The sequence below is a fragment of the Oryza glaberrima genome, chromosome 1 (genome assembly GCF_000147395.1).
Source record: "Oryza glaberrima chromosome 1, OglaRS2, whole genome shotgun sequence".
Lineage (NCBI taxonomy): Eukaryota > Viridiplantae > Streptophyta > Magnoliopsida > Poales > Poaceae > Oryza > Oryza glaberrima.
The window spans coordinates 3,186,982-3,211,159 of NC_068326.1; the positions used below are offsets into that span (position 1 = coordinate 3,186,982).

A 24,178-nucleotide genomic window follows, 5' to 3' on the forward strand; every position below is an offset into this window, starting at 1 on the left:
AACAAAGAAGAGGGAGGATGAAACTGACATGTGGGGTCTCATGTCTAGGGGTCTGACAGAAAACGCGTCGGAGTGGCACGGTTTCAACTTCCCCAAATTCCAGTGACATATATCCAATATCATGAATAGTAGTGACGGAAAAGTTGAAAGTTTGTGTGTAGGAAAGTTTTGATGTGATAGAAAAGTTGGAAGTTTGAAGAAAAAGTTTGGAACTAAACTCGGCCTAAAATGATACTCCCTCCGTTTCGCAAAATAAGACTCATTGCCCACATTCATATATATGTTAATGAATTTAGACATAATATATATCTAGATTCATTAGCATCTATGTGAATATGAGCAATGCTAGAAAATCTTGCATTATGAAACGGAGAAAGTACATATTTGTAGTGTTATGGTTCCAGTTAACCCTAAATTTAATGGGCCAACCGGGGCCCAAATCTTGAGGAAAACGGAACGGAGTCGGCAGCGAGGAGCAGCAAGCAAACCAACGGCACTCCTAAAGGCGAGAGCTCTTCTCCGTTTCCTCCGTTTTCTCCGTTCGTCTTCCTCCGCTTCCGAAGAGACAAGGTGAGAGAGGAGGGTTTAAGCCGAGAGAGAGAGGACGCGAAGGCGACGATGGCGTGGAGGGGGCTAGCGAGGGATGCGGCGGCGGCGTATCTCCGGCGGGGCGGCGCTCCCGCGCGCGTCTTCTCCGCGGCCTCCCGCGCTCCGGGCCCCGTTGTCGCCAACCCTGGCGGTGAGCTCCGCGCGTTCGGGTTGTTCCGGTCGCCGATGGCCAGGCGCGCCGATGCCTTCGAGGTCCCTTCGGCTGCTGGGAGGCACGGGGCGCAGGGCGTGTGGTCGCGCAGCTCGGTTCCGGCGTTGGTTCGGGCTGGTGCCCCCAACTCCAGAGCTCTCCCTTTCCTCGTGGGGAGAGTGGTTCGTGGATTCTATCCGCAGCTGTCAGGTATATAGTATTAGGGTTGTGCGCTGTGTTTATCATCGTAGAGGAGAGCAATTTGATTCTGATTCAATCCTAATTTTGTTGAGTATAATTTATTGCACTAGTTTAGTGATGATTTTACTCACTTTGTGGCAAATACTATGTCCGGTGCAGAAATTATGTCAGGTAGCGATGTTTTATCCTACAATGCAAATTATATAGCTCAATTTTACTGATGTTTAAGTATCTTGTTTAGGTCACAAGCTGGTAAAGGGACTTGGGATGGGCTCCACCCTTGCTGCGACATTTTGTTCACAGAAGGTTGCATATGCTGAAGAAGGTAATTTTCTGCCTCCAAACACAAGAGACATAAAAAAGTTTATGGTTTCGCCCTAGTGTCCCCCAGGAAGAACCAGAGAAAACATTGAAAAGTATGACAATAGTCTGTACATGTTAATGAAACTGGGCAATAGCATTTCTTTTTACCGAGAAGATCGGAATTGGGCATCTATTGGGGAGTGGGACTGGATTTTTTGTTCTTAATGTTTAGTGGACATGGGGTCCTATAATCCTATTTCACTATGTTGTGATGGACTTACTCCTAGCCACTGATGGCTGTTTTCCTTTTCTTCTTGGTGTAACATCAAGCAAAATTCAAGTGGTAATGTTATTTCTTTCTTTCTTTTTCAGTTGCTGAACAGCCATCAGAAGGCCTCATCGGCCCCTCAACAAAACATCAGATTAGCAAATTATGGACTATAATCAGGAAATATCAGCTGCCTGTTGGTTTGATTGCTTTGATCGCACTTGGTTGGCAGAATCCATTGGGTCTTTTCATCAACGTTTTGCTTATTCTCTACAGTTCAAGGCCTAGCCCATATTCAATATACTTGTTTCTTCAGGAGGTTAGTCAAATGATTATGTTATTTCACACGGAAACACATTCATAATTATGAATTTATGGTGCCACCATTTAAATATTGTAGCACCTTGTCAGATTTAGTTATGCTGCTCAACATATTAACTCCCAATGGGGTATTGTATTTTCCTGGTGAACTAATATAGCTTTAAAATGTTTCAGGTTCGTCATGGAGAGATGCATCAAAATCGTGCATTTTGGAAGGAGGAGGTGAAGTTTATGCTTGTCTTTTATGCATATTATTGTTAATTTGTATCTCACTCGCATTACCTTTTTGCCCTGTTTACATAGTCATGATTCGTGAAGTCCCATATGAGCTTTAAAGCGATAGTGAGATGACAAAATTTAGATACATTCTTTCCCAGCCATATACTCTTTATATATGGAATACACAAAAATAGAAATCCCATCAATGATATTTCTACCTTAGATAAAGGTAGTTTGGGTTTTCATGCTTATAAGGTTTAGGTTTCACCGTTTGAGCCCCACCTCTGTAAGAATGTCTTTGAGGTGGTTTGCAAAGCCTCATCAACCTTCCTCTACACATGATGGAGAATCGCATTGCTCTTTTTTTCTGGCATTTGTTTTCTTCTATCCTGTGTAGTTTGAATTTCACTTCTCTTGTACCATTTGCTTCTGGAAAAGATGGTTTTGGGGTTTCCCTTTGAATGTTTTCTTCTCTCCTACTGAGATAGCTTTCCTGTATATTTGGAGTAATGATCTGCAAAAGTTTCCACGTGCTGTTGTGTTGACTTTGCACCAATTTAAACAGTTTTAATAACAAATGTGAACCCAAACTGACTGAAATAACAGAATATAAATGTCATATTCTTCTTGCCTTGGTTTACCTTGAGCATTCTTGCAGCTTGCTTTCATGGTAGAGCAATATGCCTATACTTTATTTAAGTATAAAGGTGCAATTTAAGTCATTACTGAATCCTAGGTAGAATTTCAATATCTTAGATATTAACTCTTTTGTGTATTTGAATTTGAATTTGGATTTACTTATTTGAAAATAGTGGTGATGCTTTACATGATCTGACATATTCACAATGAATCAGCGATTTTCATTTGCCTTTGTTTATTCATGAAGTGCACTCGTTATGTGCTTATTAATTACTGGCTTTTTAACCTTGTGCATTTTTATGCAGGCTGTGCTTACAAGGAAAGTTGATACTAAAGATTACAAGCTCTTTTCCATTGGAACAGTTGAATCAGCAGACAGAGAAGTACTGCACGTCATTGGGATTCTGGGCAACTGGTGGATCTATCGTGCATCGTATGGGAAGTGAGAGGGGTTGGTATAGCATCTCATATTCTGAGGAGCGTTTAACCAACTAGTGTGCAAACATCAGAATGTTGACAGTAGATAACTAGAATATAGGCAGTTTCATTAGGCAACTATGGCACTAGATATTTTAAAAGTGATGGTGTTCAATGTAATTCTAAAATACCATCAGTGTTGAAAACAGGTCATTCTCAAGGGGCTTGTACTGGAAGGAGTTTCCACATCTGACTTTGTAAGTTCATTTGAAATATCTTATTCTCTTGGTCCAAGAAGACTGTTTCTTGGATGCATGAGTTAAGCTGAGAGTGAAGAACCGTAGGTCGTTGCTCTTGAAAAAATGAATTAAGCTGAGAATGCTGCAGTTAATTGCCGATGGTGAACTGAAACTACAATCATGTTGCATTTCAGTTCTCTGCAGTTGCTTCTCTAATTTCACTGGCTCTTCTATATCATGTTGTTATGATGGACAGGGTGTGCTTCCATCACCCAGCTTATTTTGTTTGTCCTGTTTGTGCATAATTCTAACATGCTGCCAATTTATGCCAAGAATATTAGAGTAACCAAATAATGAATTCATTCTATTTCTCTTTTCATATGTACAGGAAGCATTTCATTCTGTCTTGTCTCTGGTTACATGGCTTTTGAGATGCTCCTCCTTTTGGTCAAAATCAGTATCCATCACGAATGTTCTCTTGCCCATTAACTATGGGCTGTGGCATGCAGAAGATGGTTCTTTTTCTTCAGTATCCTGAGGGACTAGAATCTGCGACTACAGTGTCAGTGGATGAAAGAATGGAATAAATTTCTTTTTTACTCTTCACACCTTTTGCTTGGCATCATGATCTTGATCTCGTGTGTGCTTTGGTACTCATCAGCTTCATGGCAGCTTCAGGTTTCCTGGGAGATAAAGTGATGCTACGGAATCAGGTGAAGCAACAGGGAAGGATGGTCATTGGTTCAACCGTGGGAATGGAATTTTAGAAAAAAATAAGGTAAGAGTAAGTAAGACAAGTTCAATCTTGTCTCCTCATTTCCTTTAGTTTTTTTAATTTTCAGGTCCAAGGTATTTCGGTATCTATTTAAGGACCTGACCAATAGCTCCATACCATAGCTGAAACTTCATTGCTCTTCCTAATACTGGTTAGGGAACAGAACCTGTTTGTGATGGGTGGGAGGAAGATTGGAGTTGCTGTGGACTTCTCGTCATGCAGCAAAGCAGCTCTGCGATGGGCATCAACCAATCTTACCAGGAGCGGTGATCAGCTCGTACTTATCCATGTCAATAGTTCCTATCATAATGAGCAAGGTGCAGTTCAACTGTGGGAACAGAGTGGTTCACGTAAGTCTCTGTTTCGTCTTGAAATCTATAAAAGCATTGAGTTGTGTTATGCGCATGTTTCATAGTTATAACACTAGTCTTGGTTGGTTTGGAATCGATGCAACTATGAAGGATCATCTTTCCAACCAGTTTAACTTGCTTCTGAAATTGTTCTTCCGTCTGTATTTCAGCGCTCATCCCTCTGGCAGAGTTCTCAGATCCCCACGTCGCCAAGACATATGCTGTGTCACCCGACAAGGAAACACTAGAAATCCTGAATCAAATGTCGAATCAGAGAGGGGTACGGGTTATCCTTCTTTTGTTTTTACACCAACTTCCTATTACCCTTGAAAGCCAGGAAATAGTAGTTGTATTGAGATTGCTCACTGTGCCCTTGATACTAATTGGCTGCACAGGTTGAAGTCCTTGCAAAGATACTCTACGGTGACCCTGCAAAGAAGCTGTATGAAGCAGTTGACCTGGTTCCCCTCAACTGCTTGGTGGTTGGAAACAGAGGGCTAAGCACACTCAAGAGGTATTTAAACACCTCTTTGTTTTATCTGATCACAAAACACAAAACCTTCATACGCTTGAGAATCGTGGGACGGTGCATGATACCAAGTCAACTTAGCCGTGGTACCTTCCTGATTTGAGCGTTGAATGGTGTATGTTGCCTCTGTTCCTTGATTAGATCATTCTGCCCTTGCATCTGAGGTTGTTCAAGGTTGCTCCTGAAATTAAACCGCGTATCTAGACCTCTTTCTTTCGCCGAAGAGAAGCGCATGATGTTGGCATGTTGGTAAAAAATCAAGTTGATCCTTTTACATGACCGTTAATTGTTTTTTTTTTCTTGATGCAGGGCTCTGATGGGAAGCGTCAGCTCCTACATCGTGAATAACGCGACCTGCCCAGTTACGGTCGTCAAGGAGAACATATAGCTCCTCAGTAGTTAACTGCTCTGATAGGAAGCAGTAAACTGCAAGAACAGACAGCATCAGTATCTAAGTATCTAACATATACAACAGTATAGCAGATTGAATAAATTGTGCTTGACATGCACTGGCAATTCATTCTGCCCTTGCCTCTTTACCTGGAAAGATCTTTCTTGATGTAAACCGTTCAGTATTTATTATGCATGTAATAATATAAGCGGGAACCATACGTGTGTTTCAGTATATCGTATTCTTGTTGTCAAGGGCTGTATCCTGTATGCTATCCGTTCTCTTTTTAGTTAATGAAATGCTCCACGAAATTCACACTACCATCTGGGCAGTTCACTGTTGGTTAGCACGTCAATATTCTTTTTTGTTGTAAACCTATTTTTTGGTGGAACAAATGCTTCCAAAATTGTTCTTAGATCAATCGCTTTGAACATTTGCACCAGAGAAGTAGAATTGCCATGGGTGTAGAAATTCCACCATTTTCAAAATGCAAACCTAGCCGATTGGTTTTCTACACTAGCGTTCATTTACATTTTACAGTAAATTTTACTTTGGGTCATCTTTTGTTACCAAAATATCGGTAATATATTTTCATTCGATAATAAAAGGTGATATTTTACTTTACTAAACTAATTTGTCAAATATATTTTCATTTAATCGAGTACTCTATCCGTCCCATAATAAGTTTATTTTTAGCGTATCCCTTTTATCCCAAAATAAATTTATTTATGAGTAATCATTGTATTGTAGTTTATAAAAGTATGGAATAGATAAATTGAGATTAGATAAACATACGAATAATTGTATTGAGATTTGATATAGTGAGGGTATTGTAACCTTTTAAGTTTTTTTTTATGTGTGAAAAGTGTGAAAAACAAACTTATTTTTGGACAGGATAGAGTAGAAGACACAACCAGAGTAAACTTTTGTTTTTTTAAAAAAAAAATTAGAACAGAGTAAGCTGCCCAATACTTCCTCCGTCAAAAAAAAAAAATCTAATAGTGATGTATCAGTATATTGGTTTTTTATGAGAATTGGTTTTTTATGGGACGGAGATAGTATTTTACAAGTGCGGCCGACTGACCGTGTCCTGCGATAAAAAGAAAAGGAAAATAAGTGTTGCCCGTGTTCTCAGCTTCCTCCACTAGTCTACCGCCGCTGCCTCCTCCTCGTCTCCTCTCCTCTCACCATCTCACCATCTCACTACCCACACTGTTCCATGGGGGCCTCAAATTGGAGGCGGCGCCGGCGGCGAGGAAGGTATCGAAGTCGAAGCCACCGTCGTCGACAGCCATGTCTAGCGGGCACCACATGCTGTGGCCGGCTCGCCGCCCACCGCCGCCGCCGCCACCGCCATTATCGCCGGCATCAAGGGAGGCGAACCCTTGTTCTGGTGGGCCGGCCCACCAAGCCAGCCCATCAGCGGAGGCAACTGGTGGGCCAGCCTGACATCCTGGGCCCACCGTTCATGTGTCCCGCCTTGTCAGTGACAGCCTCCCCCCCTACTCTTCAAATTCTCCTGGGCTTCGCGCTCTCGGTCTCGGGTGGTAACGACCATAACCAACTCACCCGCTCTCGCAGAGTTGTTTCTTCTCCTCGCTCGAGGCTGCAAGAAAATCAAGAACCCGATCGCCACGTCGAGATCAACCTCTCTCCAGGCCGGCAATGGACGGGCGCGCCGGTTGCTGCGTCCGCTTCATCGGCTGCTGCCTCGCCGCCGACGGTGACGCCGCCCTGAGCCAGAGCGCGGCCGCGCTGCACAGGATGGCGTCGGCGTTCTTGGACGCTCACGGCGAGCCCTTGGTACTCCTCGACCACCGGGTGCTCTGCTCCCATGGCGTCGTCACCGTGGGGCACAGCCAGGCCTTCGCCGCGGCGATGAGGCAGCGCAGAGAGGAGATTCCCCCTGCCCCATTCAGGATTCTGCTGCAGGAAGAATATGTCGGGGTAATCCTTGAAATTTCGTGTTTCTTTACTTAGCACGCGTTCTTGAAATTTACGTGATTCTTGATCTTTATGCACGGATCCCTTTGATTTCTCTGTGATCCTTCGCAGCTCAGCATCGAAACATTCTTTGTTTGCTTGTGCGCTCCCCGTTGATGATTATGGATTAATCTCAGGAATAATTTAGCATGCTATCTGTTCATAATGGTCATCATGTATATATGCGTGGTGATTGATCATAACTTCGTAACCAATTCATTGCATGCTTGCTAGTTGCTACTCTACTCATAAGTCGTTTCTGCAATCTGTAAATGTGCAAGCAACATTCGGCAGTTGACTCCAAGTGTTCGCACTCACCAGCTAAGATTCTTGAATCTTTCTGCACTGGTCCGTTCAAAATTGTGCACAATCCTTTGCAGCACAGCTAATTCGAAACGATTTTGCTTGCATGCTCTTGATTGATGATTAAATCACATGAATAATGTAGCATGCTAATCTGTTTGAAGTAACCATTTTTGCATGGCATCTGATCAAAATTAAATCATTGCGTGCTTGTTACTAATAAGTCGTCTCTGCAAATGTGTTAATGCGTAAGAACAGTGGGCTGAAGTGGCGGCATGCGCCAATGGGAACAAGATTGTGGACAAGAAGTCCTGGAGAGCTTCGGTCAGGAACATGCTCGATGCTGTGTACAGGATGATATGTCAGGTCCTTGCCTCTGCTGTGAGATCTGTTTGGGCTATTGGCACCTATGTAAGTCCACCTCGATCTCTTCTCCTCTGCTGCTTGCATTCTGCTTAGCTGCTGCAAAACACACAGGTGTTGCTTATTACAACCTCTTCAGTGTTCCTACTACAACTTCTGATTTAATTATGACAGATCTAAAAGTTGAGTCACCATGCTTTTTCTGATGGAGAGGAACAAAGTTAATGCATACCTCATGTATATTTTGCACGTTCTCAGTCTGTGGGGTTGGGGGGTAGCTGTTCATGACGTAAAAATACATCAAGTTTCTGTCTAGATGTTAATGCCAATGTTCATTTGCTTGTACCATTATACTGTTGTTAAGGAAATAAGAGTGCAATTTGATCATTACATTACTTTCCCGATAATGTAGAAGTTTTTCTTCTTTTTTTTGGCACTGTGTAAGCAAGCATTGTACCAAGGTGTTCTCTTTATTCTATATATGCATTCATCAGTATATATGTAACCTGCTGTATCCAAATTTGAGTTATTGAATTATAAAATTTTTCATGCTCAACACCACAGTAGCATTAGACTTGGAAAATAATTTAAGGCTGGACTTTTTAACATGTTCATCATCACAGATTCACTGGTCCTCAGTCACTGGCATGGATGTGAACTCCTAAATTTTGCAAATTGAGTCTATATCTCCCCTCTGGCCCTCGTCATAGTTGCACCATTATGAACTAATATTAATAATAGGAAAATGCTCATTAATTTTTACTTTGCTTTTCTGAGCATTTACTTTTCTCAGTCAGCTGGTGGTCTTCTAAATAACTTTTGCTTTGTTTGGTTCTGAAATTATGTAAGTACCAGTGAGCTGAAATTGAGAGTGATTTACACGGAAAAAGAGCTACACACTGACATGTACTGTAGTGTACCTAGCATGCACTTCAGTAGCTAGTATGTAATGTACCAGTTGATCCATCTTAACATTTCCTTGGGTTAATATAACATGTGTACATATGCAGATGCTTCCTCTATCAGCTGCAGAGTTTTTCAGAAGGAGACTACCCGCATCAGCTGTGCCAGAAAAATTTAGCTGGCGGGGTGTCATTAGCACTTTCAGATTTCAAATCTTCCCTGGTATGTTACTTACTTATTGTCGACTCCCATGAAATGAATGAATATAGTCAATACATATTCTGTGTTTGGCTGTTGACACACATGATGATGCATATACATGCAGATACCTGCGCCATAGTAGCATGCTCAGTCTGTATCGAGGCACAACACAGGCTCGAGTTTGAGCGCCTACACGGGCAAGGCACATTCATCCTCGAATTGCCTGATTCCACCAGGAAGCTGAGAAGATTCTGCCTGGAGAGAAAAGCTTGGTTTAAGGGTAAAGGGGCTCATATCGATAGCCTCCTGTCTCTGATCCAGGAGACTGGTGGAGTGCCCGCAATAAGTACAACGAACACAAGAAGCAGCCTCCTTCTGCCCCTTCACAGCTATGACTACTTCAGCCTCCGGGGGTGCTGGACAAACCTGACACCCCAGCAGGCTGCACAGCTGATCTTCACCGGTGGTCCCTGCATTGGCAGTCTCTGGGTTGATGGATCCTACACCAGCAAGCACCACTACAGCGATGACAACGATGACGATGAGGAGGACATGCTAGTGTACCGTGGCTGGTGATCCCAAGAAGAAGATACACCGGGATAAGGAGACAGGCTTACATGCCGTCGTGTGTTACGCGTACCGCTTCATTGGGAAGGAGCTGCACATCCGTGTCCAGGACAATATGCCTATCTGCAGTCCCCACAACTGGATCCTTTTCCAGGCGTTTGACATGTTTTACACCCTACGAGTCATGCCCTTAGATGCTTCAAGACTGTATGATCCCTTGGTATGACACTTACAGAGTAACTGACGATTGGTTTAGCCTATATATGTATAGTGTGGGTTCAAGAATCATCTAATTTGCCATCTAGTTCAACTGCCTTACAAGGTTTTGTCGTTTTTGCAACAGTGGAAGATGACAGTGCCGCCGAAGATTTCACAGAAGATAGGCAAAGACCGAGCATGGCTCCATGCCAACCTTCGTCGGCTACATGAAGCGATGATGATCCAGAAAGGGAAAGAGAAGGTCTGCTGAAGTTAGGAGCTTGCTGGTGAGCCGGTTTTATCTCTCTTGAAGGCTGTGTTCGTTCATTCTGCGCCGCTGCTCTCTTCGTCAGTATTAGCTGACTGATTGATTAGTTGTAATGCTGAATGGCGAGATGGTGTCCCCAGCATTTTGTAGAAAGACCTGATCCATCCTGTTTACGCCTTCAAGTAAACCTGGACGCTAAGCCTTTTGTCCAGAATGCATGACTGTGTGCAGACACACAATGGATCGATTTTCTCCTTTTTGTGTGTGTGTGTCGTTTCAGTCAAATTTTGGGCGTCAGGGCTGTTTGAGATTTGTTATGTGGTTTTGAGGCTTGCCTGTTTTGATTGCTACTTTGAGTTCCACGAAGTGATGAAGTAGTACATATTTATTTTATTGTGTTCTTTTTTTGCCTCTTCTGTCATTTCAACTTTATCTATGGTGATCATCTGACCAAGTACTTCTCTAGTTGTCTGGTCAGTTAATTTTTTTATTCCTGAAATGTGCTTACTTAAGATTTATGATGTTTTGTGAATTGTGATGGGGTAGTGCCTATTTCTATGTCATTTTTGGGCATGTCTCGAAGAGATTTCTGTGCAATTGTACTGTACTGTGACTGTAAGTTTGAGCTTTCTTTGTGGAGAGCACAAAGCTTTTGTTAACCATGATTCAAAGTTTTTGTTTAGATGTCTGCAGTTCGAAGAGATCTGGTAAAGGATCCCATTGAATTTGAGTAGCTACTGATCAAATATTGCAAACATAGGAAGGATAACTCTAACAAGTTCTGAAATTTCATTCCCTGCCAACTTCAATCATTTTCCTCCATTGTGTTTAGTTCACAGCTTCTAAATGAGTTGAAAATAGGAGTACCTGCCATGCAACACTCCGAAATGAGTGGGCACTTGGTTCAAATTAAACTTGATGTTTTTTTCCTGAACTTACATGAAAGCTCGCCCTGTGTAATGCATATTCAGGTGGGCACTTCAAACCCCAGTGACTCAAAACAATATGTTGGCTTTTATATTCTGTGGTATAGTTTAGTATTCCCTCCGTCCCAAAATATAACAACTTTTGTCCCTCAGGTTTTGTCCCAAAATATAACAACTTTTCCACCAGCATTCTCTTTCCAACTCTAAAACTCCTTATATTCTGGGACGGTGGGAGTACTATTTTTTACATAGCCAGTAGCCACCACTATCTAATTGATATTTATGTACAGTAATAATAATTTCTTAGTAGCCCTTGTCTGGTGCTGCACAAAGTTCTCATAAAAGTATAGTAGATCTCCATTATAACAAAAAAAAAAATTGAGGGAATTCTATCATGATAAAAGACGATTGGTGTGCATTCCTGGGAGAAAAACAGGTAGAAGAAGCGAGTTGTTTCTTCAAGATTCGTGCTCGCGACGACATGTCTTCATCATGTTCGTAGACGGATGGACACACTAGTGGTATATATTTTCAGATCAGATCAAATTTGTTTCCTTTTCCGATTCTGTTATGCCAAGCGCAACGCAATCCCCCCATAAACCCCACGCCCGATCCACGGGTTCTCGTCGATCACCAAGAATTTGAATCTCCGGTAGCGATCGATCGACCATTGATGGGATCTGCACTCTCCTCCGCCGCCGCCGCGTTGGACTCGGCCATCACCGCCGCCGCCGCGGTGCCTGGGGAGACGGTCTTCCGCCGTCGCCTCTCGCGCACGGAATCCGACGCCTGCTTACAAGAGTATTCTTTCCGTTTTATATTATATGTCATTTGACCTTTTTTTTAAGTTAACTTCTTTAAATTTAATCAAGTCTATAGAAAAATATAATAATATTAAAAAAAACATATTATTAAAATATATTCAATAATAAATACAATAAAACTGATTTGATGCTCTAGAAGTTGTTAAATTTTCTCTATAAACTCAGAAGTTTAACTTGAAAAAAAAATCAAACGACTTATAATATGAAACGCCCTATGCTAATTAACCGTTAAATTATATTTTATGAAACTCTATAATCATAAGTGTTAGTACGTGTCAAAATAGACTTGATTTGTTTTTTTTTACAAATAATACCATAATATATGAGATACCAGACAATATTCCTCATAAGTAAGGTTACCAGATTGGTGCTTCGACGTCATTATGACATTGGAACGGTGTACCGTTTTCTGTTAGGTAGTGTTTGGTTGCAAGGATGAGATGGGATGGCATGAGATGAATTCACTTTTAGGGGTGTTTGGTTGAAAGGTGAGTGGGATGGGATGGCCCCTAGAGAGGAATATTCCTCTCTAAAAGTTCAAGTGCCATTGATTTGGTTTTGATGATTAATAACAAATCCAATTATGTGAGACTAATGTTTTTATAAGCATTTCTTTGCCTAGTCTTATGTGGATATGAAAGTGGAGTGTTGGTGGACCTAAATCACAAGGATGAAATACATGGAGATCAAGCTATATGTATCACTCTTTCTCTTCATGTACATATTGATATGTTCGTATATAATATTTCCACGTGATTGATATATGCATGTGAGACTAATGTTTTGTTTGAGTATTATCTCTTATTTAGTCTATTTACATTGAGAACGTGGAGATGATGAAGGTATGTTTTTATTTTATTGTCTATATTTGATAAATGCCTTCTATTCTTATATAGGATAAGCTCTCAATGTTTAAATATCTTGTTATGCATACTCTTGCTTCACACAAATATTTTGTATGCATACATTTAGGGGGAGCAAATCCTATACTTTAGTTATGCATGTAATCGATCCAAATTATTCACCTTCATTTAATTGGGATCTTTACACTTGAACATATATTTGAGTATATGACACTTGTGGTGTTGATTAACACTCATCATTTATTCAAATCCTTTTATACATGCGATCGGTTGGTCAACATGTGTAGGTTGACAACCGGATCATTGGGACTAATAATTTTATTGAGTTGAATGAAAGAAATAGGTCCCAAGGATTACAAAGGTGTTGATGCTCAACTGATATCATTACATCTAACAATACCAAGAATGACAAAGTGAAGATATTGAAGATGTGTGATACGAAGTGGCTATTATGGCGAGACGGTGAAGGGCAAGCGATGCTCGGTTGTGATGGACCATGCGGCGGTGAAGAGCAAGCAAGGGGCTTGGCACCGAAGAACCAAATCCGGTGGTGAAGGGCGAGTGACGGCTTTGTCATGATGAACCGTTCGAGACCATTTAAAGCTACAAGTAATCGCATCAATCATTTGAAGAATATATGGTGAAACGGTATCGGCATTAGCGTCCCTCAAGACAATGAAAGAAAGATAAAAAAAAAGGGCATTCCTAATGGTGTAGTTCTCTTCTTATTTACATTTGAGTTTAGGAATGCCGTACTATTAAGAGGGATGCAACGTCGAGGTGTTTGTGTATGTCTCGGTGCTCAAAGTGACCTATCATAGTGCTACCTTGAGAGAAACCCAAGCTTTAACCTATCCTTTGAGTGTTTTTAGACCTTGTTTTTGGTTGAGTTGGGTAGTCCTCTGAGTGAGCTTTCCATAGAGTCCAAGTTCATCAAAAACGGACTCCCGAGCGAAAAGTTATAGTCGTTTTACTCTGTGCTTTTCGGAAAGTCCGAAAAATTATCGGAAACTCCGAAAATTTTTCGGATAACTCCGAAAATTTTCGGACATTCCGAGAATGGCTGCGAATCTGAGATTTGCTTCTGTAAGTTTTCGGACTTGTCCGAAAATGCTTTTCGGAAACTCCGAAAATTACAGTCTTGGCCTCCAACGGCTAGTTTTTGAGGGGCTCGGGTATATAAACTCCTCCACCCCTCCTTTGAGTGGCTGCTGCTCTTGGGGAGTATTAGACACATCCAAAGCCAAATAGCCATCCCCATTTCCCTACCTTTGTGGTGCCTCTTTGTGAGGGGGATTTGAGAAGGGGAGAGAGTTGGATTGAGAGAGTGAGGAGTTGAGAGCTAGTGAGCTTCACTCCATCCTTTGTGGTGCCTCTTTGTGAGAGGGATTTGAGAAGGGAAAAGAGTTGGATTGAGTGATTGAGAAGTTGAGAGCTAGTGAGCTTCACTCCATACTTTGAGCACTCGAGTTCATAGCAAGCAAATCTTCGATTGTGTTTGTTACTCTTGGGGACTAAGGTCTCCTAGACGGCTAGGCGTTGCCGGTGAGCACCCAAGGTTGTGGTGTGCCACGGAAAGTTTGTGAAGACTTCGATTTCGCCTCCGCAAGGGAAGAAATCAAGAGTGAAACCGAGGAGTGCATTTGTGCAACCTCGTGAGGAAAGGGTTGAAATAGGCCCGGCCCTTGTGGCTCCTCAACGGAGACGTAGGATCCGTGGATCCGAACTTCGGGAAACAAATCGCGCGTCTCCCCTCTTGGTTTGCCCGTTCTTGCATTCTCTGATATTGTGCTTGAGCTTATTTTTACCCGATCTACTTGCATGCTTATTTGATTTAGTTGGTGACCTTATATCTTGCTTAGATACCTTATTTGTCACCTTTTGATTCATATATATTTTGTTTGTTTGAGCTACAAGTTCATAGCTAGTGTTTATTCCGTTATCCGCCGAACTTTTCGATTGAGACCGGAACTTCCAATCCCATATTGGAAGTTTCGATTTGAATCAAAAGTTATCATCACTCTAATATGCTATGAAGTTGTGATAATTTTTAGGAACGCCTATTCACCCCCCCTCTAGGCGACATCAAGGTCCTTTCACTCTCAGATCCGGGACGAAACGGTCCGCCAAAATCGGCTGGACCAATCCATCCCACTTCGATGGAGAGAACGGTGTCAGCTCTCGCAGCCTCCCGCTCGGCTCCGTTGTGGTGCCGCCACGGCCGCCCATCCCTCCTCCGCCTGCTCCCTCCCCCGGTGCCACTCCGTCCTCCTCCGCCTGCTTCCTCCACATCCGCGATCGCCGCCGCCACATCCGCGACCGCTGCCTCCTCGTCCGCGTCCAACCTCTGCCTCCGCGACCGGCCTCGTCCGCGATCGCCTTCGCGACCGATCGCCGCCGCTCGTCCGTGCCTCGCCTCGCCTCCGCGACCCGCCTCCACCTCTCCTCCGCTCGCGCTGATGAGTTCCTCCGTCCCCATTCTCACCACTCGCTGCAAGCTAACCGCTAGGAACAGACGGTAGTAACGGTCCGTGAAAAACAGTCAATCCCATCTCACCTCAATTCCTTCTACCAAACAAAAAAACTATAACCATTCTATATCACAAACCAAACACACAACTAAAACCATCCCATCCAAAAAAAACTGGTTGGTCCCCAAACCAAACACAATCTTAGAGTGTATTTAGTTCCAAGCCAAAATTAGAAGTTTGACTAAAATTGAAAGTTTGAAAAAAAAGTTTGGAAGTTTATGTGTGTAAAAAAGTTTTGATGTGATGGAAAAGTTGAAAGTTTGAAGAAAAAGTTGGAAACTAATTAATGGATCAATCAATCGACATTGTAGGATGAGGCGAAGAGACGCGAGGGGAAGAGTACCCATCGCCGCCGTGAAGGGCCTCGTCGGCGCCGCCCTCCGCCACTACAACGCCAACAACAAGGCCGGCGCCGGCTTCATCCCGCTCGAGCCTTCCATGGCCGCGTGCAGGGCCTGCTGCTGCGGCCCCAAGGGGTTCACGCGCCTCGTCGGCTTCTGGGCTCGCCGCCGGAGGAGCGGCACGCCGCCGCCGGGGACCTCCTCCTCGGCGGCCGGTCGCTGCCGCCGGAGGAGGAACACTGCGCCGCCGCCGGGGGCGACGCCCGATTGCTGCTGCTTCTACACCGAGCTGCACTTCGACCGTCTCGGCAGCCTAGTCGTTGATACTTGCATCATCGTCGGTATAAAACTACACCCATCCATCTCATGACCTAATTAATTGTTTTGATTTTTCTTAAGTCCAACTCTGATCAAATTTATTGAAAAATATAGCTACATTTATAATAATAAGTTAATTTCATTATTATAACATTAAATAAATTTTGATAGTATTTTTCTTTGAAAATATATAATCTATAAACTTAGTTAAATATAAAGAATTTTTAAAAAATAAAAACGACTTATAATATGAAACGGATGTATTAATTTATAGTGTATTAACTCACAAGGAAAATTCTTATTTAACGCACTTGACTATATATACTAATTAATTGTTCTTTGTTTGTCATGTTAAATTAGGATCATACTACCCCGCTGTTTCAAATTAATTGTCCTTCTAGTTTTGTCATAAGTCAGCAGGTCGTATCTTGGACCATTAATCTCTAAAAGTTTGTATAGTATAAAATCATCTGATTTACCTGTGTTGTGTTTTGGGTTTGGTTTCCAAACTGGGTAATGAAAAATTTACTTGTTGTAAAGAAAATCATTAGATTTATTAGCTCTACCCCTTCTCACTGTTAAGAGTTTGTGTTTAGCTGCCGTAGTACGGCTTTCTTTTTCTCCCTTCACTTGGCATAAACCGGTCTGGCTGATTACTTGTGTAACAAATTTTTTTTTAATATATTGACGTGCAATTTTTTTACACATTCGTGAAAAAATATTTTAGATTCACCGTAAGAAATATTTTCATAATATATTAAAAAGTTTGATTAAGGGTAAAGCTAGAATGCCCAGTAATTTTAGAGTAATTAAAGTTGTATGGTCAGACTTAAATTGGAACTCCATCTTATTACATAATCGATCATGGTTAATTAACTTAAATGTTTTTTTTTCTGGCATTGTTATCAACAGGAAAGCCACCTTCTCGGCAGGAACAATTGACAGACAAGCAACCACGCCCCAACAAGAGTGAGTAAAAGTTTTCATACAAATTAAGCACACCTCATGAAAGAATTAATTCAAAATTATAACCTGCTGATTAATTTATCCATTTTAATCTTCCCTCTTCGTGATAAAAAAAATTGACAGAGAAGAAGCAATGGCGTGAAATGGAGGAGATTCGTGAGTTTTGCCCCAGCTACGAAGAGGCTTTACAGTTAAACCCCACTGATGAAGCTGTATCTGAAGAAGAGTTACGCCACTCACACTGTTGCTAGTCGACTGACCGACAGAAGCAAATTTCACATTTACATTTGCTCGCTATCTAGTATCTAACCGTATTCTCTTCTGTTGCTATGTAAGTACATAACATGTGTATAGGAAATCCTCATTTATGATTGTATGCAATTTGAGATTTCTTGTTCTGAATCTGGCCCCCGTCGTAGTTCTCTTCGATTCCTATGAAAATTGTATTTTTATGTGAAATTTCTCTGAATTGTGTTCTTAACATGGACTCGATATGTAGGTGATATTCTGTAATTATCTGGTTATGATGAACACTGCATTTTGTGTTGATTATTTGTGCACAATGAACATAATATGGAGAGGAGTTTTTGGAAATATGAGGCCTTGTTCAGTGGATTGTATAGGCCTCGGCCCAAAATATCGGACGGGCCGGGATTTCGGCCTATCCAAACTAGCCGGAAGGGTCAGCATACCGTCTCATCCTGGCCGTCCATTTACCTGATCGGATGGTGGGCACGGATCTCCAAAGCCCAGCTAGATCTCACCACCAATGGCGCTTCCGTTCTGAGTCACTGACGAGGTGGGCCCTTAGGTGGCGCTTCTTCTCCATGGCCCTGATCGCCGCCAAGTCCGGCGGCGGCGTGCTCGCGCAGCGCGGCGGCGGCGGCGGCAACCTCTTCGGCCTCGCCGCGGCCTCCGCCTTGTCCGCGTCCACGTCCACGGCCGCCGCCACGACGCCTCAGCGCATCTCCCACTACCTCGCGCACCATCCGAGAGCGACATGGGAGGCGCTCTCCGCCGCCTTCCCCGCCGCCGACCACGTCGACGCCGTCCTCCTCTCCCTCGCCAAGCACCTCCACTCCTCCTCCTCGTCCTCCTCCCCAGAGCTCGTCGCCAGGAACGCGCTCACCTTCTTCTACTGGGCCGCCTCCTCGTCGTCGTCGTCGACCCCCCACACCCTCCGCGCCTACTGCCTCCTCGTCCACCTCCTCTCCCGCGCCGCCCTCATCCGCGACGCGTCCGTGCTCCTCGAATCGGCCATAGCCAAGCACTCCTCCTCGTCGCCCGCTTCTGCCTTCTTGGACGCCTTCTTCGCGGCCTACGAGGACAGCGGCACGGCCGCGACGACCCGTGGACTCCACCTCCTGGTGCACGCCTACGCGCGCGCGCGCCTCCCGGAGGAGGCGCTCGAGGCCTGCCGCTACCTGGCGCAGCGCGGGGTGGTCCCCTCCCTGCCCGCCTTCAACGCCGTGCTGCACGCGGCCCAGCGCACCGGGCGGTTCGGGGTCGCCTGGGAGGTGTTCGAGCTTATGACGCTGAAGCGGGTGTACGCCAACCAGAGCACCGTTGAGCTTGTCATCGGCGTCCTCAGCCGGGAGGGTGCGCTTGCCAGGATGGCTGCACTCGTAGAGAGGATTCACGGTAAGAAGTGTGCACCAGGCGTGGTGGCACACGTCGCGCTCACGCTGAAAATCTTCGAGGAAGGGAGGACTGAGCAGGGGATCTTGCTGCTCAGGAGGATGCTGCAGAGGAACATGGTGTTTGACAACATTGCCTACTCGCTGATAGTGCATGCCCATTGCCAGGCTGGTGATCTGAAGTCCACATGCGAGCAACGGGATGACATGGTTCGCCATGGCTGTCGCCTGAATTCGTTCGTGTATACTTGCCTTATCAGAGTACATTGCCGTGCAGGCGATGTTGATGAAGCCATGCAATTGTTTGAAGAAATGATCTCTATTGGGTTGAAGCCGTATGATGCTACATACAGCCATCTCACTGCTGGGTGTTTCAGACAAGGGAGGATGAAGGAGGGCTCGGAGTACATGGACAAGATGCTCCATCAAGGTTCTGTGCCGGATATTGGCACTTGCAATGATATGCTAGAGGCGCTTTGCGATTCAGGACATGTCAGCAAGGCAAACGAGCTGCTAACGGCACTGATGGACAAGGGGTTTGTTCCCGATCAAAACACATACTTGAGGATGACCAATGGATATGGCAAGGTTGGTGATGCTCAAGGTATTATCAAGATTTATCATGAGATGGAGCACAGGGGGCTTAATATCGGTGTTGATGTTTTTAGCTCCCTCATTAGGGCCCTTTGCAAGTGTGGATATCTCAAGGAAGCTGAGAAATTCTTGGCTATTCTGGAAAGAAAGCTGTTGGCACCAACTAGTGAAATATATGATCTTTTGATCAGCGGTAACTGTGAGAAGGGTAACACTAAGAAGGCACTTTGGTTTTATGACAGGATGATGATAGGGAACGACAAGCTAGTCCCCTCTGCTGATACTTTTATGATGTTAGTGAGAAGAGTTATCAAACCAAAGTCTACCTGTTCCCCTAATTGCTGATCTCCCAAATAAGATCTAATTGCATGGGGAATTGATGGGAGAAAACACAGGAAATGCTATTATTACCCAACATGATTTGTCTTCCCATCTCTTCTACTCTATGAGAATGCTGTGCTGCAGCTGAGGTAATAAATACCTTTTTTTAGTACTCTTTTGATAGTTAAATTAAAACTTATTCTGCCAAACCTAAAATCTTTAGGCAGCAAACGTTTTGAAGGAAAAATTGCATGGTTCTATGGGTTCTGAACTCTGAAGCATGGACATTTCATAGTGCTTTACCTTGTGCCATGTATAGAAAAAGTATAGATGAATAAGTTTTTAGTCCCCCATAAAATTGGCATGTTTGGAGTATTAGAGACATCAGTTTTTTTTTCGAGGAGACATACTTCAAAGTATAGTAGAAAACCATGCACCTCTTCATAAGTTCATATTGCCGAAGTGAGACATTCCATTCATAAGATTGCAGTGGATTATCTCCACAGAAAAGTACAGTTATTTACGCATTAAATAAAAATACTATCTGTATCCTGTACCTTCATCTAAATTCTAGTAGGACAATGCTTTAGCATGTCTGTATAGCATTTGGAATTTTGGATTAATCATCTCCTAAGATCATTTCTTCGGCTTGAAACATTGTTACATCTGTTACAGTGCTCATGCCGCCTGGTTCTCCAAGCAAGAGGGCCAAGGAGGGGACGCCGATGTTGGAGCGTTGCCTCCCACATTTCGCCGTTGCTATTGGCAGCGTCAGCTCAGATGTGGTGCAGGCAGCTAGTACTTACTGCTGCACGGTTGAGTCCCCGTCACACAAAGTTTGGCACCATGTCTCTCTTTTAGCACAGTGCTACCAGCCAGCTCCGAGGTAGCAACAGCAACAGCATTTGCAGTGCCAGATTGATGTGCAGGTACCCACTCTTCCACTTTCCCTGCTCCTTAACTGGTGAAGATGTTTCATTAATTCATTAGCACTAAGCTTGTCTAATCCACGATACATGTCTAACACCATATTCTTCCTCCATAGTGCTAGCTTGCATTTCTACATGTCACTTTTGACTGTAAGCATGGCGAGAAACTAAATTGTGTTTTTGTCTGCTCAGCTTTGCTCACGCAGGAGCAAGCAACCAAGAACGGGAGTACCGGAGCATGTGAGCTATGTCGTCGTCGACAGCGGCAGCGTGGCGCCGGGCAAGATCGCCGGCGCCGCCGTCGCCAGCCGGAGCCGATAAATAACACAAGTACGCAGTACTACTACCTCACTAATTTTGCTTCTAGCACGTCGTTTGCTCATTCCATTTCACGGCTGTTACATACGCTTAAAAACTGATCTGCATGCAAATTTACATCTCGTAATCCCTGTCAGGGTTTAGTATGGTTAAGTGTCACTGTTGAAGGTTACTTGTGTGATGCGACTACTCAAGTGATCTGTCTTTGATCATGTCCCGGAAGAAAACGAGACCGATTTTGACCAGAAACCCATTAAAAGGCTTGCTGAAATTATTTCTCGTTGGCGCTTTCTTGCCGTGTAATTAGTGCCGTGCTGCGGTTTTTGTCCGTAGTTGTAGCAGCGATTGGGGTGGCTCCCCTTGACGCTCTCACAGTTGCTTTCGGCATGCCGAGATGGCTCGTTCGACGACAATATGATTGCATCAGAGGCTGGGGCTTGAGAATCGCTGTGATGCCCTCTTATTTTATCTTTTGTTTATTCTTTTTTCTCTCAGTTTTTTCTCTATAATTCGAGAGCGGAAAAAACCCCCCGAAAAATAGTTTTTTGCAGTTCATGTCTACCTGCGAAATTCCCCTGGTCGTCACTGTACTGTGGAGTATGTAGTTAAACTGAAAAAGGAAGCAAATTTATTGTTAACAGTTTGCACTATTTGGCTATGCAGTAAAAGGTTGGTCACTCTTCTGTCATAACAAATGAGCAAATCTTTTTTTTTAGGAAAGAGATTAGTGTACGTTACCGCATTATTTGTTGAAACCTCAGGGAAGCATTGTCGAAGATGATAAGAGAAGGTATAGCTATGTTAAGATTGAATCAACTCAATTGACAGATGTACTAGCAGAAGAAGTCCATAAAGATTTGACGAACTAATCTGAGCGTCTCAAGGTCAGGAGAATCGACAACTGGAGAACACGCACAAACCTGATCTTACACGAGCAAGTTCTTTTTTATGGGTTATATACATATGGAACAAACAATTGAACACGGCTACAAGTATATGGAAAATGTAGAATACGTATGTATACGAGTATATTGCTAGCCACACACCGCCATACTTATCAAGAACACACCCAGTAAGAAGAATCAAGTCTTGAGACTTCGAGAGCAGAGAATGAGACATGTTAACACACACACACACACACACAAGAAGAAGAGCCAAAATCTGATCATACATACAGTCGCCACCATCATCAACAACAATCTCATCAGCAGCCTGCAAAACTCTCTGAATTCGATTTGAGAAGAAACGCTGCGTCATCGCAAATTGTGCAGCGGATTGGAGCCCGTCGGCGCCAGCCTCTTGTCGGCCTCAAATCCGCCGCCGCCGCCGCCGCCGCCGTGCGGCCGGAACCTCCTCGCGTGGAAGGCGACGGCGGCGGCGGCGAGACCGCCCTCCATCCTCCTCCGGTTCCTCCGATAACTCGACGCAGACGCGCCGCCACCGCCCATGGTGACGCCGTCGCCGGCGCCGGCGGGCTGGTGCTCAGGCCGCAATGACTCCGGCGAGCACGGCGGCGCGACATGGCCGGCGAGCAGCGAGGTCGCCCGCAGCGCGAGCGGGACGAGCGACACCAGCACCAGCATCTTGAGGCGCCTCGCGATCATCGTCTCTCTCCGTGCAGAGCGCGCCGCGCCGCGCCACGCCACGACACGGACGCTGCCGCTGCGTCGCGCGCGCTCGCGAGAGGTAGAGAAGGCGACGAGGCGTCGTCACGCAGCAGAGAAGCGGACGGGCGCGCGAGTGATCCGAGTAGTAGTAGTAGTAGACAGTAGCAGCAGGCAGCGAAACGGATTATGGCTTTGGAAAAAAAAAGGAAGAGATTTGTAGTGAGAGACGTCCCTCGAGAAACCGTGAACGTGCTGGGGATTAAACACGGGATCTCGGTGTCACCAACCACACGTCCCTTGTCACTGTACTTGTGCGCTTTAGCGAGCGATAATAATTCGGGTCGATTTGACGCGAGAGGCGGACAAGCCGCGCGACGGAAAGGCGCAATGAGTGATCGTTTCGCCGGCCACCCGGTCGCCGCCGTGCGCCGTGGCGAGGCCATATGATGTGCGGCCGCTTGACCGGTCTCGGCCTCTCTCTCTCTCTCTCTCTCTCGACTGTCACACAACTCCGTATAGCTAGCTAGATCTGGCACAATCACATGACGTGCTCTCTTGGGCTTTGTCATTTCCCACGGACACATCCACGTACGACCCTTGCTGCCATTTCTGCTGCGAATTTCAAACCCACTCTTGTCTGAAAAAGCTCCCAAGATTTGGAATTTTTGGATCGCCAAATGCCGCTCATCCTCTCACGCCGTCATCTGCAAATGCCCCAGGGGATGGATGGAATTAACGTTCTGTGCGTTGTTGCTCGAGCAGTGACACTGTAGAATACAGTTGGAGCAAACAGTTGGTGACGTGACGCTTGCTGCGAGGCGTAGTACAAGACCACTACTAGTAGTAGTAATGGTAGTACTCGTAGGCTGCATCAAGTGGTGGTAGCAAAGGGAGCAAAGATCGATCAGTACCAACTGAGAATCAACCCAAGATTGATCAGTTCCATCGCACTTGACCGATCGAATCCCATGATTCCATCTCAATCTTTATCTCTCACCTTTTTTTTTATTTTCCTTCCCTTAGATCTTTTCCGGCAAGAGCTTTTCAGTGTAGCAGCAGCAGTTGTTCCTGTGCAGCAACTACTGTTCCAATAGCAGCAACAAATGCTGACACTTGGGTGACATCTGGTCCTGGAGTTACTATGCAATCGGGTGACAGCGTCAGTACTAGCTTAAGCACCAGTAATACACTCTTAGGCTGTGATTAGTTCAGCGTAAAGTTTGTATTTTAGTTGAAATTGGAGATGATGTGACTGAAAAATTGTGTGTGTATGACAGGTTGATGTGATGGAAAAGGACCGAACTTTGGATCTAGACACAGCCATGCAGCTTGTACAGACTGTTACAGTACAGGATACTGCATCATTAATTATTTTCAAACTAGTCTTGGACAGGAGCTCTGGCAATAATAAGGTAGGAGTATATGGAGGACAATGGTTTGGTACAGTACACTGCATCAAAATTTTTTTGACAGGAGCAATTGTAGCAAGGCAGGAGTTGCTCCCACCTTCATTTCCTATATTGCCCCCATTTGGGTTTTCATACCGTTTTGGTAGGATTTACCACTACCCGGTGGTCACGCAGTTATCGTGAAAACCGCGAGGTTTTAAAAAAAATGAGATGGTTACCACGGTAATCATGCGGGGTTTTGTAAACCCTGTCCCTGATGCATCACCTCACTATTTTTCTATGTATCTTACTACCTAACAAGCAGTTGGTATTCTGGTAATTGGCAAAATGACAAACAAATACATGTGCCAATAGACAGGCAAAACTAATCATGTTATGCATGAAAAATGGAGCAGAGACTCTCCAATAGAAAACTTC

General features: G+C 44.3%; 4 protein-coding genes and 1 pseudogene across 7 annotated transcripts; 4 read left to right on the forward strand and 1 right to left on the reverse strand.

Moving 5' to 3' along the window:
- Nucleotides 1–539: 539 nt before the first annotated feature.
- Nucleotides 540–4,275, forward strand: LOC127758102 (uncharacterized). Of its 2 annotated transcripts, XM_052283738.1 has the most exons (8): nucleotides 540–949; nucleotides 1,182–1,265; nucleotides 1,616–1,830; nucleotides 2,007–2,054; nucleotides 2,996–3,141; nucleotides 3,317–3,364; nucleotides 3,735–4,124; nucleotides 4,189–4,275. In XM_052283738.1, exons 1-5 carry the CDS (start codon nucleotides 619–621, stop codon nucleotides 3,134–3,136), a joined length of 819 nt encoding a protein of 272 aa, XP_052139698.1. In that variant the 5' UTR covers nucleotides 540–618; the 3' UTR covers nucleotides 3,137–3,141; nucleotides 3,317–3,364; nucleotides 3,735–4,124; nucleotides 4,189–4,275. The 2 variants fall into 2 exon arrangements, with proteins under 2 accessions (XP_052139698.1, XP_052139694.1); XM_052283734.1 differs by having other exon boundaries at nucleotides 2,996–4,124.
- LOC127758119 (universal stress protein PHOS32-like) lies at nucleotides 4,207–5,625 on the forward strand. Its single transcript, XM_052283748.1, has 4 exons — nucleotides 4,207–4,471; nucleotides 4,642–4,751; nucleotides 4,867–4,985; nucleotides 5,310–5,625. The coding sequence occupies exons 1-4, from the start codon at nucleotides 4,297–4,299 to the stop codon at nucleotides 5,386–5,388; spliced, it is 483 nt and encodes a 160-aa protein (XP_052139708.1). The 5' UTR covers nucleotides 4,207–4,296; the 3' UTR covers nucleotides 5,389–5,625.
- Nucleotides 5,626–6,559: 934 nt separating this feature from the next.
- LOC127758125 (uncharacterized) lies at nucleotides 6,560–10,534 on the forward strand (annotated as a pseudogene).
- Nucleotides 10,535–17,605: 7,071 nt separating this feature from the next.
- Nucleotides 17,606–24,168, forward strand: LOC127760467 (pentatricopeptide repeat-containing protein At1g66345, mitochondrial). 3 transcript variants are annotated; one of them, XM_052284731.1, is made up of 4 exons: nucleotides 17,606–19,647; nucleotides 20,174–20,427; nucleotides 20,620–20,757; nucleotides 23,630–24,168. In XM_052284731.1, exon 1 carries the CDS (start codon nucleotides 17,672–17,674, stop codon nucleotides 19,520–19,522), a length of 1,851 nt encoding a protein of 616 aa, XP_052140691.1. In that variant the 5' UTR covers nucleotides 17,606–17,671; the 3' UTR covers nucleotides 19,523–19,647; nucleotides 20,174–20,427; nucleotides 20,620–20,757; nucleotides 23,630–24,168. The 3 variants fall into 3 exon arrangements, with proteins under 3 accessions (XP_052140691.1, XP_052140692.1, XP_052140690.1); XM_052284732.1 differs by lacking the exon at nucleotides 23,630–24,168 and adding an exon at nucleotides 20,883–21,318; XM_052284730.1 differs by lacking the exon at nucleotides 23,630–24,168 and having other exon boundaries at nucleotides 20,620–21,318.
- Nucleotides 21,914–23,605, reverse strand: LOC127760469 (uncharacterized). The gene has a single exon (XM_052284736.1). The coding sequence runs from the start codon at nucleotides 22,347–22,349 to the stop codon at nucleotides 21,999–22,001; it is 351 nt and encodes a 116-aa protein (XP_052140696.1). The 5' UTR covers nucleotides 22,350–23,605; the 3' UTR covers nucleotides 21,914–21,998.
- Nucleotides 24,169–24,178: the final 10 nt, after the last annotated feature.

Bases quoted from the DNA above. Each gene is read 5' to 3' on its own strand.
- LOC127758102 (XM_052283734.1), top strand. From the start codon at position 619: ATGGCGTGGAGGGGGCTAGCGAGGGATGCGGCGGCGGCGTATCTCCGG. The intron at 950-1,181 runs GTATATAGTATT...TATCTTGTTTAG, and splicing joins ATTCTATCCGCAGCTGTCAG to GTCACAAGCTGGTAAAGGGA. The intron at 1,831-2,006 runs GTTAGTCAAATG...AAAATGTTTCAG, and splicing joins TATACTTGTTTCTTCAGGAG to GTTCGTCATGGAGAGATGCA.
- LOC127758119 (XM_052283748.1), top strand. From the start codon at position 4,297: ATGGGTGGGAGGAAGATTGGAGTTGCTGTGGACTTCTCGTCATGCAGC. The intron at 4,752-4,866 runs GTACGGGTTATC...TTGGCTGCACAG, and splicing joins AAATGTCGAATCAGAGAGGG to GTTGAAGTCCTTGCAAAGAT. The intron at 4,986-5,309 runs GTATTTAAACAC...TTCTTGATGCAG, and splicing joins GGGCTAAGCACACTCAAGAG to GGCTCTGATGGGAAGCGTCA.
- LOC127760467 (XM_052284731.1), top strand. From the start codon at position 17,672: ATGGTGGGCACGGATCTCCAAAGCCCAGCTAGATCTCACCACCAATGG.
- LOC127760469 (XM_052284736.1), bottom strand. From the start codon at position 22,349: ATGATCGCGAGGCGCCTCAAGATGCTGGTGCTGGTGTCGCTCGTCCCG.